The sequence below is a fragment of the Lissotriton helveticus genome, chromosome 8 (genome assembly GCF_964261635.1).
Source record: "Lissotriton helveticus chromosome 8, aLisHel1.1, whole genome shotgun sequence".
NCBI lineage: Eukaryota > Metazoa > Chordata > Amphibia > Caudata > Salamandridae > Lissotriton > Lissotriton helveticus.
In genome coordinates, this window is record NC_136069.1 from 202,911,742 (window position 1) to 202,926,196 (window position 14,455).

At 43.7% G+C, this 14,455-nt stretch overlaps 1 protein-coding gene across 1 annotated transcript; it reads left to right on the forward strand.

The window, feature by feature from the left end:
• The first annotated feature begins 272 nt into the window (after window positions 1-272).
• Window positions 273-653, forward strand: LOC144773720 (potassium voltage-gated channel subfamily E member 1-like). The gene has a single exon (XM_078658862.1). It carries the CDS (start codon window positions 273-275, stop codon window positions 651-653), a length of 381 nt encoding a protein of 126 aa, XP_078514988.1.
• Window positions 654-14,455: the final 13,802 nt, after the last annotated feature.

The following is a 14,455-nucleotide window of genomic DNA, read 5'->3' on the forward strand; positions in this document are numbered from 1 at the left end:
AGTATTTCACTGACTAAGATCCGCAGGGAGGGATTCCCTTCAATGAATCCTCTTTAGCATCGAGTAGTGCCTGTTGGCAAAGTGTGTTGCTTTGGCGGGCTGTACCAAAACATTGTTCTTGTTTTGAGCTACCTTATCTTTCAGTCTTTAGATGAAATAAAGGGGTGATTGTTTGCAAATGACTGTGGATCTCTGTAACTTATTCTAACCACAATTGAATATGTTTTTATTTGATTCCAGAAACAAAGAATTGTCTGGTGGAACTATGAAAAATGAAGATGAAGGAAATCAATAGCACTGACCTCAATGTGTTCTTTCATAAGCTGGTGAAAGAATATATGGATGGTGCAAGGAATTCTACAAGTATGCAAACCACCAAAAGCCATGACAATCTGGAAGTGGTGTATGTCCTGCTGCTGTTGGGCTTCTTCGGCTTCTTCACATTTGGGATCATGATGAGCTACATCCGTTCGAAGAAGCGCGAGCATTCCAGCGATCCCTTCCACACATACATCGAAAGGGACTGGGAGAAAGAGGAGAAGCTGATTTTTGAAGTTAGAGCCATGGCGACTAGTAACACATGCACACTAATTCACAATGAGTTTGCCGTTGAGCAACCCAGCAATCAGATCCCGGTCATGAAGCCTGCCTAAGACTTCAATTGATTAAAACATGATTCCAATCCAGATAGGTTTTGGATTAGTGGTGGTGAAAAGTGGCTAAATTGCCACGTACAATTGCCAGGCTCCAAATACAATCACCTGCGAATGCTGACTTAGGTTGAAAACCACTACACCAATCACCACCTGGGACGTCAATTAGCAGCAGCCAGGGATATCAGCTACTAGCCTTTGGTTGCCATTTGGAATCCCAGAATTGCCTTTGGTAGCAGAAACAGAAGGTTACAGGGTTCCATGAAGCACAATTATATTTAACTTCTATAATGTTCACTACTTACAATTCTCCTAGCTCCTTGGCAGCAAAAAGGAGTCTGTCGAGGGGCTGTGGTACAAGTGTGAGCACTGTGATGTCATCTCTTGAATCACTCTTGACATGATATCACTTTATCAACCCCTGACATTTTTCTGAACTGACAGCTGTACCCCATGCCCACATTTACAGAAAGTGGTGTCAGTGGTGTTGAGAACCTCATTCATCATCACAATGCTAATGATTCTCTAAAATAGATGGATTTTTGAAGTGAGCATGTCCACCATATGCAATCTCTAGACTGCATGAAAAGCAAGAGCAAGATGAACGTTGACACAGATTGCTTTGAAGGAGCAGTTCCAAATGTTGAAATATGTTGCAGGTCTTATCTGAAGTTTTAACTGCTATAATACATTTTGCTAAAATAAAGAACTTGGGGAAGTTGGTGCCAGTCATTTCGCGTGCCAACAGTCAATACAGAGCACGAAATGATAAGAAAAAAGGACATTAAATTTGGCAATGTGGATGAGGAATAAAATTAAAAGTGTTTCTTTCTACCCCCACCATCCCCTGCCCACACTTATGACCACTGCTGCAATATACCCGGGGAGCTGGAGAGTCCACATCCAACCAGAACGGGTGAAGTCTGGTGCTATACAGTTTTTTATCACGTCTGTGAAAAGTAGTTTTTTAGGGCTTGGTGCTGTATATATCTGATCTGCTGCGGCTTGGTTATCCTGCTAATAGTAGGTTTTTAATTGCTTCCTGGCAGTAGCATAAGCCTCTTCTGAATCATTTTTCATCTGTTGTTGCTGCAATGCGGCAGGGGCGGCCTTAGGCATGTGCAAGCTGTGCACCTGCACAGGGCCGCCAAATCCCAGGGGCCGCCACGCCAATATATATCCTTAATATAATAATCATCTGGGGATGGATTCATATTTGCGTGGCGGCCCCTAGCAGGGATTTGGCGGCCTCCGGCTCTGTTCCACTTTCAAACACCCTGACCCACCCCCCCCTCCACTGGCCTTCGCGCCTGCGTTCCTCCGGGGGCCCCCTACCTACGCTCCCTGCCCAGGGCAGCCATGAGCCTATAGCCGCCCCTCAACGCGGCATCAGTAAGTTGAAGATGTTGATGCACTGGGTCCTCCATATAGTTCCCGAGATAAATATGGTCCTGGTGCATCTGTGTCTGTGGAGTCTTTAACCTCCTCTCCATACCGATCGAGTCAGAAGGTTGTAGTCGTGATACGTTCCTTGAGGTCTTTTCCTGGGCAAAAATTCTGAGAGTCCGGTGTGGGGTGGATTAGATTCTGATTCGGTCTGTAGAGTTGTGTCTCATACCATCAATTTCACCCTACATATGTGCTGATGATGCTTATCTTCGAGCAGCCCTACCGGTCTTTGAGTGCACTGAACTGCTGTGTTTAATCATTGAATATAGACTCTAGTTATTGCCGTCTTTCTTCTGTGTCCATTATGCATTCCATCAAATGCTGCTGTTGTTCCCTAAACCTATCACATTACTCATCATGCACATGAACAGTAACACTCTGTGGTGTTCCTTCTGGTTCAAGCACCCTTCGTTCACGCTCTGTACTACTCCACGCAACACCTATATCCTTATTCCTACCTTTAGCACCAACGCTGCTGTCCCACTCTGACCCTTCACATCAGGCTCATTCTTGGGCCCAGATATGGCTACTAGCCCACGGGGCCTACATAATTGTTGCTGTGCTCTTTTGGCTGCTGTTACCCTAAATCCTTGCAGTCCACCACCCCTGGCTTCAGGCAGTGTTCACTCATCAAAGCGGGGGCGACTCCTCCACTAGGGCGGAGGAGCTTTGCCCCACTGCTTTGTCGCAGTGCGAGAAGCAGAAGCATAAAATGGTAATAACTTCCAGTTATTACCATTTTATCTTTGGTTACAGATTTATCTTTGGTTGTTGGGGCTGCTCTGCGAGCATGGCAGGGGAGGAGTGATGTGCCTGCCCACTCCCAAATGCACAAAGACTGTTTGGTCGGCCCCCTGGGGCCACCCAAACCTGTCATGTGCACTCTGCCGTTCTCCATGCAGGCTGCAGTGCAGCCTGCATGGAGATCATGGCCTCCACATAATCCGCTGGCTGGCTGGGCAGCGTCCTGACCAATCACAATGCTTCTTGCAGCGTTGTGATAGGCTTAGGGGAGGGAGCCTGGCTGCCTTCATCTGCTTCTTGCTCCTGTGAGCAGGAGCAGAGAAGAAGCAAGACCTGGCCGGCGGAAAAGTAAGTATAATTATTCTTTTATTATTATTAAATTAAAACCCCCAGCGACCTCCCCTTGTAACTCCCTACAGGCCCCCTGCACCCTCCCGCCCCACTACTCGTGAGCCATGCCATCCGTGACTGTATTAAAGCTCATTCACTGGACATGTATCCCATGGTGGAGGGTGTAGGGGATAGGCTGAATGAGAAGAGCCACTCTGGAATCAGTGAAAGTGTTTAAACTGGTTGGCAGCTACATTTTGTCTCTCAGCAGATTTTGTTGGATTACAGGTTCTTTCAATGCTTTACTGAACATCATAATGGTAGAATATTCAAACATTAAACAAAAATAATAATACATATTTTGGTTTCTGTACCTTTCACACCCAATGATTTTTATATGTCCTTAAAACTTGTCCTTAAAACTTGTACAATCTAAATCAAGGCGTCTTTATAATAGTTTACATTATTTATAAAATAGCAATCTGGGCTGGGTATCCACTTCTAACACAGATAATTTATAGTAAGGGCATTGGCAAAATAACACCACAAGAAGTGACATTAAATGCTGTTATATGGTGTTCAGAAAAAAAACAGCAGAGGCACAATCATCTTCTAAAGAAAAGGATTCAAATGTATTTTTTAGGAGTACACAAAAAATAATAGCAGCAGCTTCATTGCATTATCCCCATGCTAGCAAGTAAATACAAATTGGATTTTCAATGCCATTGTAGCTGGAAATATGGGAAATATAGTCTCTTTCATTTCCTTTTTATTAGGCAGTACACATCATAATGCTTTAATTTATCAATTCAAGCCCAACTGTCAATATATCTATACATTGGAAATCTTAATTTCTCAAAACCTACTGAATGGATTTACACCAAACAATAAAGAGCATGCTTTCTGTGTAAAGATCTACCTTTCTGCCAAATTCCGTTCAGCTGTTTCGGTTGTAGCACTGTCTAACATTTCATATGGAAAATGCATTTTGAGACCACCCTTTTTCTTGGCCCGTGCTTGACGGATCACCGCGAATCGTTCAAGGAAGGGGTGAGGTGGGTGAACTATTTTTTTGAATGATTTGTGATTTGTCAGACTGCATCAAATTTATTAGAAAAAGAAAAAAACGCTCCTTGTATGGAAAGTCTGACTTAACCATGAATAGACAGAGGTATACCCCACTGTGCAATATATATTAAATACATTATAGGTATAAAATACATAAAGGGTAACTCTGTGGGCCTATATTGCCGTTTAGGGGTTCTGGCGATATTAACTTCAGTTGAGTCGTTTATCTATGTCACCTGAACCCTGAGATGGCAATATGGGGCCATATTACACATGTTATTTGTATTTTTTATATTTCACGATTCATTAATTGAATTTGGTACCCTTTAGAAAGATTTCAGAGGATTCTAGTGTCATCTGGTCCGAATTAATTTTTTGATTGAGACAACAGATATATCTGGCAATGTTTTGAGAAGTTGTTGGACATTATGTGTTAATATTTAGAATATGTTTTATGCAACGGTGTGTATTATTGCAAAGTAAATTACATTTTAAATGCAAATCACATTGTAAGGAAATTAAAAATATTTTAAAATGGGGTGATTTTTTTGTGCTGCATTGACGCTATAGAGTAGGTTTAACAAGGCATACTTAAATAAAGAAAATAAAGTGAAATGTGAGGCAATATCAGGTTTTGCTTTTTACAAACTTACCAAGCCCATTCAATGATTAAAAAATGTTTTTTTGAATTGGTAAATGGGTTTAGAAAACCATAAGGAATTGCTATTTGGAACGGTTGTGTTAAAGGCATCCCTTCCAGATATTGATTCCTTATATTATGTATTAATATTTTGCAGCTACAAAGCTTAATATTTTAACACCACCTCAAAGGAGGTGGTAACCTATTTGCTAAAAGGAAGCAGTCCATGTATCTCTTCCCCTTTGTGAATGTTGATAAAAACATTTTTAGGTGCAGGCAGTGATTCATCGGTCCACTGCCTGATCCTAAAAAATAGTTTGTAAGACTTCTCATTTTGTTTTTTAAACACATGCTGTATTCCTTTAGGGAAAATGGTCTGCTTAAAAAAATATTGATTTATTTAGAAGCAGTCACAGATATGGTGGTCTGCTGACCCCAGCAGACCTCACTCACAACAGAGTATCCTGACCCCAAATTTGGCTCAAAGCCTTCTCAATTCCTTAGATGGCGTATTCTGCAATTGCGGGAAGGAAAAAATTCCTTTTGTTATTTAACCCTCACACACCCTATTGGTGTCATGCTTCATCATCGGGTTCACCATGACTCCTAAAGGTCATGGTGGGTTCAACCATATTTCAGGAAGCTCTTAGGAGATGTAGGCCAGGGGGACTTAAAGATAAAAATCCTACTACACCACCAGGTATCCCTTTATTGATGGTGATGTAGTGGATATTAAAAATGTAAAAACTGGTCTTTATTGGAGGTTATGGTCCTAAGACCCTAAGAGACTGCCAACATGTTTCAGCCCAAAGGAGATTGGCCAAAATTGGTCCTGGGCTTTTGTCAGGGCAAAAATCGAGGTTCCCTCCCTGGTTTTTATCAAAAGCAATGTTAGCTAACCTATATTTTAATTTTTGAAGGTGCAGAAAGCTGCAACCTTCGTGAAGGTTGTTTATATGCAGTGAAAAACAATCTCAATAGGGAGGATACTTATCTCCCTTCTTCCAGTTACGAAAAATTCCACCTGTAAGGAGAGAAGAAGAAAAGGACAAACAAACATTTATTGTATGCAAATGGCAACCTTCTTGGAAGTGCATATATGTCCTTCATACATGAGTGCATACATTCTTATCATGCACGGTCTGTGCTCTAATGATCACACACATTAGAGCCTTACTGAATATATTAATTGAAGGCTACCAGTGTGGCAGCGTGCGTAATAACCACTATGTAAAATTTGTACTCGAAGTGAAAACCGCCTATTCCAAATGCTTCACAGTCATTGAAAAGACTAGCAACTCGTGTCTGAGTTTATAAACATCATAGTTGTCTGATATGTGTAATAGATGGATATTAGAGACCGCAGTGTTATTCATACGATGTCTGTGTAATGATGCGGGTTTGCCTCAATAAAGGAGATCGATACGTTGTGGAGAGCAAATTACTTCATAATGTAACTGCAGGAGAGCGAGGGGAACGTCCGTAGCTCTCGGGGAGCGGCGCTCGAATCGAACCCAAAATGGCAGCCGCGCTCTATGTCATCACGTGGGTGCGTGAAGACTAGAGCGCAACACTACATATCTCCCTTCTTTATATACATCAACAAACATAGGAAATCTCAGAGTCCATGTGAAAGCAGGTTACTTCACCTCTCCTAGTTCATAGTCTCTGTATTTGGCAGGCCTTACAACTGTTCTCCCAGCACGCGTACGCCTTACCGGAGTAGAGGTGGGAGTCTCCGCACTGTCCTCCGCCACGTCAGCCCCTCTCCTTTCAATTCTCTTGGGGCTCTCCCTGTCAGGAGTCTCATCATTACTTCCCCGATATTCCACTGCACATGGATGGTCTTCCCCTTCAATCTCTACTCCTCTTCCATCTGTTCCTGAGTCCATTTCTCCTTCACGTGGCACGCCGCTACCTGTGTTTGAACCCTGATCCTCTTGAGTCCTCAATTCTTCTTCTCTGGCCCACTGCAGTATCTTATTGCACTTGGACATGCAATCTTGCGACTAGACGTTTCCATCACTAAGCAAGGCTGCTCTGTCATACACTTCTTTCACTTGCAGGTGTGCACTGTACTTACTCTCCCCATTCCTCCTTAATTGGGCAAGTTGACTCTGACCCATTCCCCTCTTTCCAACAGTGTCTTCTTGAGTTTGCGTCTCTTGTTGTAGTGCTCAGTATATATTCTCTGTGCTCTCTCTAAGTTGTGGTGTACAACAGCTGGTGACCACTTACTCGTGATCGTCCTCTCCTTCCATGCCAGATTGTCCTTGGTGAAACGGTCACGACCTCTCAAGATTTGGAATGGGCTGTATCCTGTGCCCGTGGGTGTGATTCGGTAGGCCCACAGCGTACTCCTCACTTCTTTTTTCCAGTCTTTCCCCACTCCGATGGCGGATTGTAGTAAATTTTTATTTAAAAAGGAACAAAAATGGGTTTAATAACTCAATAGTGACAAAGAGGGTCTGAATGAACCAATACCCTGGATGTCGCTATAGATGGTACTATTGAGTGATGTAATACTACAGATGAGGAAACTAAGTTGTGATGTCTTGGCACTTAAACATAACAACAGCTTTGCCATACACTGTAAACATAACAACAGCTTGGCCATACACTGTGAACACAGACATCGATATACTCATTAAATTTTCCTTAAATAAATATACTCATTAAATTTAAATTTTTTCCTTAAATAAATATTTACAATTGGGCATCAGAAATACCAACAATCTGATTGCATATAGTTGTGTCAGAAAGTGTAGATTCACAGGCATTGAGATTTGCGATATAATCATAATTAGGACTACAATTCCCACATAACCAAATTGTGGTCACGTGTGCGGAAGGGCGTTTCCGCAACAAATAGTCGTCCCGAGAACCGTTCGGTGCCTCCCCAGTAAGCGCAGAGGAACGCCGGGAGACACCGACGGAGAGGTAAGCAGTGGCGTGGTTCGAATGCCGACATTGGCGGTGTCTTGTCTGACACGATCTAAATCAAGCGTCGCTAGAGTTCTAACAGATACCAGCCGTGTAATGCCAGACTTTGTTTAGAACGGTTTACCGCATTTCAGTGAGCCGTTGTTTGGGGAGTATAAAAAGCCTTGTTCCCTGTTTTCGAAATACTCTTGCCAATCGAGAAAAGTCATTTTAAGCTTTGACTCCTATTAATAATAACACAAAAGACCACTTACTTCACTTATCGTCTGTACAGAGGTGCCGGTTTGTTTAATATGCTGAACGACCCCACGCTGTCAACGCCATCATGTGGTCTTATGAATCTATTTAGAAATATCACCGAATGAGTACCCTTCTGACCACATGGTCATATTTTCAGGACACAATTAATAGTGGAACATTTACAGAGAGTTTTCTTTTTCTGATACAGAGCGGTGCTCCTCAGTACCTGAGCTGCAGCCAGGTGAGGTGAGGCGCTATTCCCACAAATACAGGGTGAGTGGCGCAACATTGATATGTGCAAATCTTTGAAATGAAATATAAGCTACATATGAGTTTATTATGTTTTAATTTAAAAAAAATTGTCTCCTTTCATCCTTTTCCCATTTGATATCTCGGTATCTTAGATTGTGGTGGAGTATTTAACCTGAAACTCAGATGATATAATTCCTTTTTATCTTTCACTTATTGAATAGCAGTAGCAATATTTAGGTCCTGATGAATGCATTGGCACTATCCATCTATGCAGAAACATGTTGACCATTATTTGCTAAACAGATATTTTGTTAAATCTGTTGTTTTCAAGTGTTTTTATTTTTGGAGAGCTGAGAGAAATTATTAAAATCACACTTCTACTCAGTTTTATCCAATTTTAGATTATCACCATTCACTCTTTTTTGCACTGCTTTTTTCAGTTGTCTTTCTATACTGACTCTTTAATCTACATTGTCAATCTTGTAGATACAAGAGTCTGCCTGCTCTCGCAGTCTTGTTCACATCTTGGTGACTGCGATTGCATTAACTCCTGGGTAAGGAGAAACCCACATGATGGAAAAAGTGGCGGTACAGATCGACAACTGATGGGAATATTTTCACCTACCCTTGGGTTTGGTTTTCCCAGTCATCATGTGCATTTCGATCACAACATATCACGTGGTGTTATTTATAAAACATAAAAATCTTTTCTGTTTTGTCATGGGTTTTCGATGAATGGAGCCTCTTTCTTTTTCTTCTATTTCTATTTTTCCTTCATTGTTTGACTCCTAGATACTTTTGGTGTATAATTGTTGTAAGTAGGGGCGTGTATCTAGTCATGAGTCTTTAAACCAGCCCTCGGACCCCCTTCTATGTAGTGTGTATTATAAGGATTGTATGGAGCCCATAATGACTCTGGTAAACCTCTCGGCTAGCCCATTGCCGGCCGGGTGGTATACAGAAGTGTGTTTGACTTTGATGCCATTTCGCTCCATGTAGTTATTCCATTTTTCTGAGGTGAATTGAGGTTCGTTGTCACTCATAATGGAGCAAGGAATCCCTTCTTTAAGGAATGTGGGCGTGAGAAATTTGAGAACTGTGTCTGTGTCCATCTCCTCCTGAATATCTATTTCTGGCCACTTCGAATATCGATCTATGAGAACTACCACTTATTTCTAGGTTCTCTGTGAATCTAGCACTGGACCAAGAATGTCTATCGACACTTCCTCCCACGGGTTGGCAGGGTTGTCAAACTTTCCTAATGACGGGCGTAGTAAGGTTTGTAATTTATCCGCCCTTTGGCACTGGTCACCTTCCCGCACATGTCTCTCAATTAGGTTATCTATCGCCGGTCACCAGTACATCTGCTTGGCTCTAATTTTTGTCTTCACTATACCCAAGTGCCCTTCATGCAGCACGGCTAGCAAGTGAGGTATTAATGACACTGGAGGTACCACTTTATCCCCTCTGAATAGGAATGTTTCCTGATTTCCTATGGATAATTCTTTGCGCACTTCGAAGAATCTTGTGAGCTCTGCTTTCAGGTGTCTTTTCTCTGGCCATCCTTGCAGTATGTAGCGCTGGACTTCTTTGATCACTGGGTCATCGTCATATGCCTGTTTCCACTCTTGCCCACTTATTACTCTCTCTGGATCTTCCGTGAATGCCACCTGGACTTCAGCATGTGTTGGGGCCTCCTCCATAGCTGAAGCTTGGCTGAGGTAGTCTGCTATCTTATTCTTGGCTCCCGGGATACGCTCAACATCATACCTGTATTCTAGCAATTTAAGAGTCATTTTTGCAATGCACGGGGTAGCGCTCACGTGGCCACATGACATGAGTACTTTGACTAGTGGTTTGTGGTCTGTCTTTAGCTGGAACCTTGTGCCCCATAAGAATTGGCGGAATTTCCCCATGGCGCATACTACAGTCAGCATCTATTTTTCTATCACACGGAATTTCTGTTCCATTGGTGATGATGACCTGACGCAAAGCTGATTGCTGCCGTCTCTCCACTCCTCCTTTCTTGCATAAGCACTGCTCCGAGTCCTTTCTCGCTTGCATCTGTTGTCAATATAGATTTTCCCTGTGGGTCATAACCCAATAGAGGAACTGCTTTGCTTATGCCCTCTTTGATTCCCTGAAACTCTTTTTGTGCTTCTTCTGTCCACTCGAAGATTGACTTGTCTCGTACGAGTAATCGCAGAAGATGGGTTTTAGTGGCAAAATGCTGCACAAACTTGCTGTATTACTCAGCCATCCCAAAGAATGATCTTACTTTTTCCTTGCTCTTTGGTGCAGGTGCCTCACATATCGCTTTAACATTGACATGTTTGGGCGTGATGCCTTGATCACTAATCTCATGGCCTAAGTAGGTGACTGATGTCATTCCAAACTGGCATTTCTCCCACTCCGCTGTCAGACCATTTCTTTCCAGAACATGTAACACCGTGGCTAGCTTTCTGTCATGATCGGTTCGGCCCTTGCCCATCACCAAGATGTTGTCTTGGAAGTATTGTACTCCCTCTACATCCTTGATTAGTTTGTGCATCAGTTTTTTGAAAACCGCTGCTGCTGACGCTAGTCCAAACGGCATGCGGCGGAACTGGTAGCATCCAAAGGGTATTATGATGCAGGGCTATCTGATGGTAGGCCGAGGCGAGATCAATGGTGGAGAACCATTTTATCCCCTTGGTCTTTGCTAGCATCTCATCAATCCTCGGCAATGGGAATTTCTCCACTATTATGCACTTGTTCAGTTCTCTCAGGTCCACACACAAGCAAACCTTGCCGTTGGGTTTCTTCGCCACCTCCAACGGGGCCAGCCACTCTGAGCTATTTATCAGTTCTATTATCCCATTTTCTTCTAATCTCTGCAGCTCTTGCTGTACTGCTTCTCTGATCACCAGTGGTACATTTCTCACTGTGTGGGACACCGGCCTGGCATCCCCTTTGAGGTCGATCCTGTGTGTGAATTTCGTTAGCTTTCCCATTCTTCCCCCAAACACTGTGGGGAATTCTTCCTTCATCTAGTAAAGTCTGGCTGACGTTCTGTGCTGGTCATCAGGACTTGCGTGTCTCCTCCTGGGTTCAGTTGCATGCCCAAGTCGCCTTGGTCCATCCATCCTAGGACAGAGGGTCCCTTTTCATCTACATATAGTTTGCACTCCGCACTGCAATCCTTGAATTCGAATTTCAGGATGCAGTATCCTACCATTGGGATGGGGTCTCCCGTGAATGTGACCGGGCGTATGTCTGGAGGTTCAAGGTGTGATCCCAGGCTAGGTCTGAAGCTTTCCTGCCACACCATACGTTGTATGATGGTATATGGCGATCCCGAGTCTGCTACCATCTTGATCGGTACTCCTCCTACTATCATATTGCATTGTGGTTTCTTGGAGCGTTGGCAGTCAATGCCTAGTAGCTCTTCTTCGATACCCAGAACATTGTCTTCCTCTTCTTCGCCACCTTTCTCTTCCGTTCCCATCTCTTGTGCTATGTACTTGACTGTTGGCCTCTTCAGCTTACGGCGGCACACTTTTACGAAGTGTCCTACGATCCCGCAGTACATACATTTGGCTCGGATGGCTGGGCAACGTTTGTCATACACTGTATGAGACGGGCTGCCACACCTGTAGCACGTGTTCGTGCCCTCCTTGTTCGATTTCTTCGCTTGTGCTGGTCGTGGGACCCATTTGGTTTGCGTCTTCCCTTCCAATGGCCGTTGTTTTGCCCCTCTCTGGCAGTTCTGCTACGGAGACTCTGTTGACCATGGGTCTTGCGGTAACCTCTCTCTTCGCCGCGTCTGCACATCTTTTGGATAATTCTGCCTTTTTTACCATGGCTATGAATTCTTTCAAGGTAGCCTCCCCATTTACCCATTGTTTGTCCTGGATCGCTGTGTTTGTAGTGTACATAACTATTTGATCTTTAATAAATTCATCATGCAAGGTGCCAAATTTACGTGTGAGTGCCAATTTCTTCAATGCCGCGACATAGTCGTCTATTGACTCACCCGCTGCTTGCTTCCTTTGTTGGAAATTGTACCTGTCTATGGACATGCACACCGCCGGTCTATAGTGGTTGTTTAAGTCCTCTATCGCGTGTCGGAACACATCATCAGCTGCGGCTTGGCGCTGCGCGGGAACCAAGTTCTGGAAGACCCTAATTCATTCCGGGCCTAAGTTGTGCAGTAATATTCTCTTCCTCCTCCTGCTGGGGAATGCTTCCCCATTTTCATCTTCCAGAGCCTCCGAGTAATTCATGAAATATTCTCTCCAATTCTCCCATTTCATCAAAGGCTCACCCGGTTTGGGCAGGAATGGAATTGGTGTCGTGAGTGACGACGTCTGCGCTCACATTTCAGCGTGTCTTTCCTCTATTGCTTCTGCACCTCTGGGACTGCCTGGCGCACTTGCGCCTCCGTGGTGCGGTTGGTCTTGTTGAGGGTCCAAGATATCCCCTTCGCTGTGCAGTGCTTGCTCCGCCAGGGCCCTAGCTTGTCCTGTATGATGTTTCCAGCTGGGTAATGTCACGCTTAGTGAGACGTTCTGTCCCTTTGCCTTTCTTTTCCCTTTCTCTGGCGGTTGGTTCTCACATTAGGGTGCTACCGCTCTTGGCTTGTTCCTGCCGCCCTGGGGTGTGCATGTTTTGGTCTCTCACGTAGAGTTTGCTTGCCTCCCTTTCTGCCGCTAATCTCGGCCATTTGCGCCCCCTGTTTATGGCTGCTGACCTCTATGGGTGCTTGCCTGCTCTGGCGCTGTCCTCTGCCACACTCTCCTGCAGTCTGTCTGGTTTAGGCCTGTGTACCTTAAGGCCCACTCGTACTGCTCTCCGGTCAGTGGGTCCACGTGTTGTTCTTCTTGTTTTCCAGGTCCCAGCCTCGTCGCCACTGTAATGATGTGGGTTTTCCTCAATAAAGGAGATCGATATGTTGTGGAGAGCAAATTACTTTATTATGTAACTTCAGGAGAGCGCCGGGAACATCCGTAGCTCTCGGGGAGCGGCTCTCGAATCACGCCCAAAATGGTGGCCGCGCTCTACGTCATCACGCGGGTGCGTGAAGACTAGAGCGCGACACTACAGTCTGGTAATGTTTGTATTATTATACAAAGCAATCACACTCAGCTATCGAATCAGTAGTGCATCAATCTTATTTATATTCACACTCGATAGAGTACCTTGGGGCAGATTTACAAGCCCTTTGCGCCACTTTTGCATCACTTTTAACATAGAAAAAGTGACGCAAAAGTGGCGCAAGGGGCTTGTAAATCTGCCCCCTTGTTTGTTGTATCTGGAGTAACCACTTACTATTGCAAAGGTCCTGCCCACCGGTCAACCTATTTGGTATGTCGGATCCCCGGCTCGCACGCCTCATAGACTGAAGAACCTCTATTTGTGCACGTAATGCATCTATGCCTTGCCGGTTCCTAGGAATCGCGGCGGGGAGTAGGATGCGTATAGTGTGTGTCATTAACCGGGTGCTTTCCAGAAGTATGCATTGCGGCATGGGAATTGTAGTTCCATTCAGTGCCGTTTGTAGTTCAAAGTTGGTATTTGATCGTGGAAGCGTCTTTCGAGTAGAATTCTTAAGTGTAGTTTAAAGATGAATCATGATTGAGATGGAGTGTTTTAAATTAATGTGTCACAACAAATTTCTATAATAAGGATGATAGCTTCCATATTAGGGTTGGTGGATAGTTTCTCGGGTCTTGCATAAGTGTTATAAGAATTATACCTGCAGTCATACGTTTAAAGATTGTAGAAGCATGTGTTTTAGACATATAAATGATTTTAGGTGATTTTAGGACCACATGGTCTACAAGCTCAAAGTTCTGAGCAGCCGTGTGTATATATTGGTTAAAGTCTTTATGACAATTTAGGATGTTTACTTCTTATTCAATACATTCCATGGGATAGAGTAGTTGAGTCCAAAGGTGTCTGTGCCCCTCCGGTACACCTAGCGTTGTACTAACTCAAGAAGTTCTTTTGATATATTAGGGCATTCCTTCACTTTTTCAATCACTGTCCATTCAATGTCCTTATCATTGTATTTCTTTTTCAAGTAGTGTGCTGTGAGTCTCATTGCGGTAATTGTTCTTCGGATTGTGCTTCTGTGTTCACCTATCCATAGTTT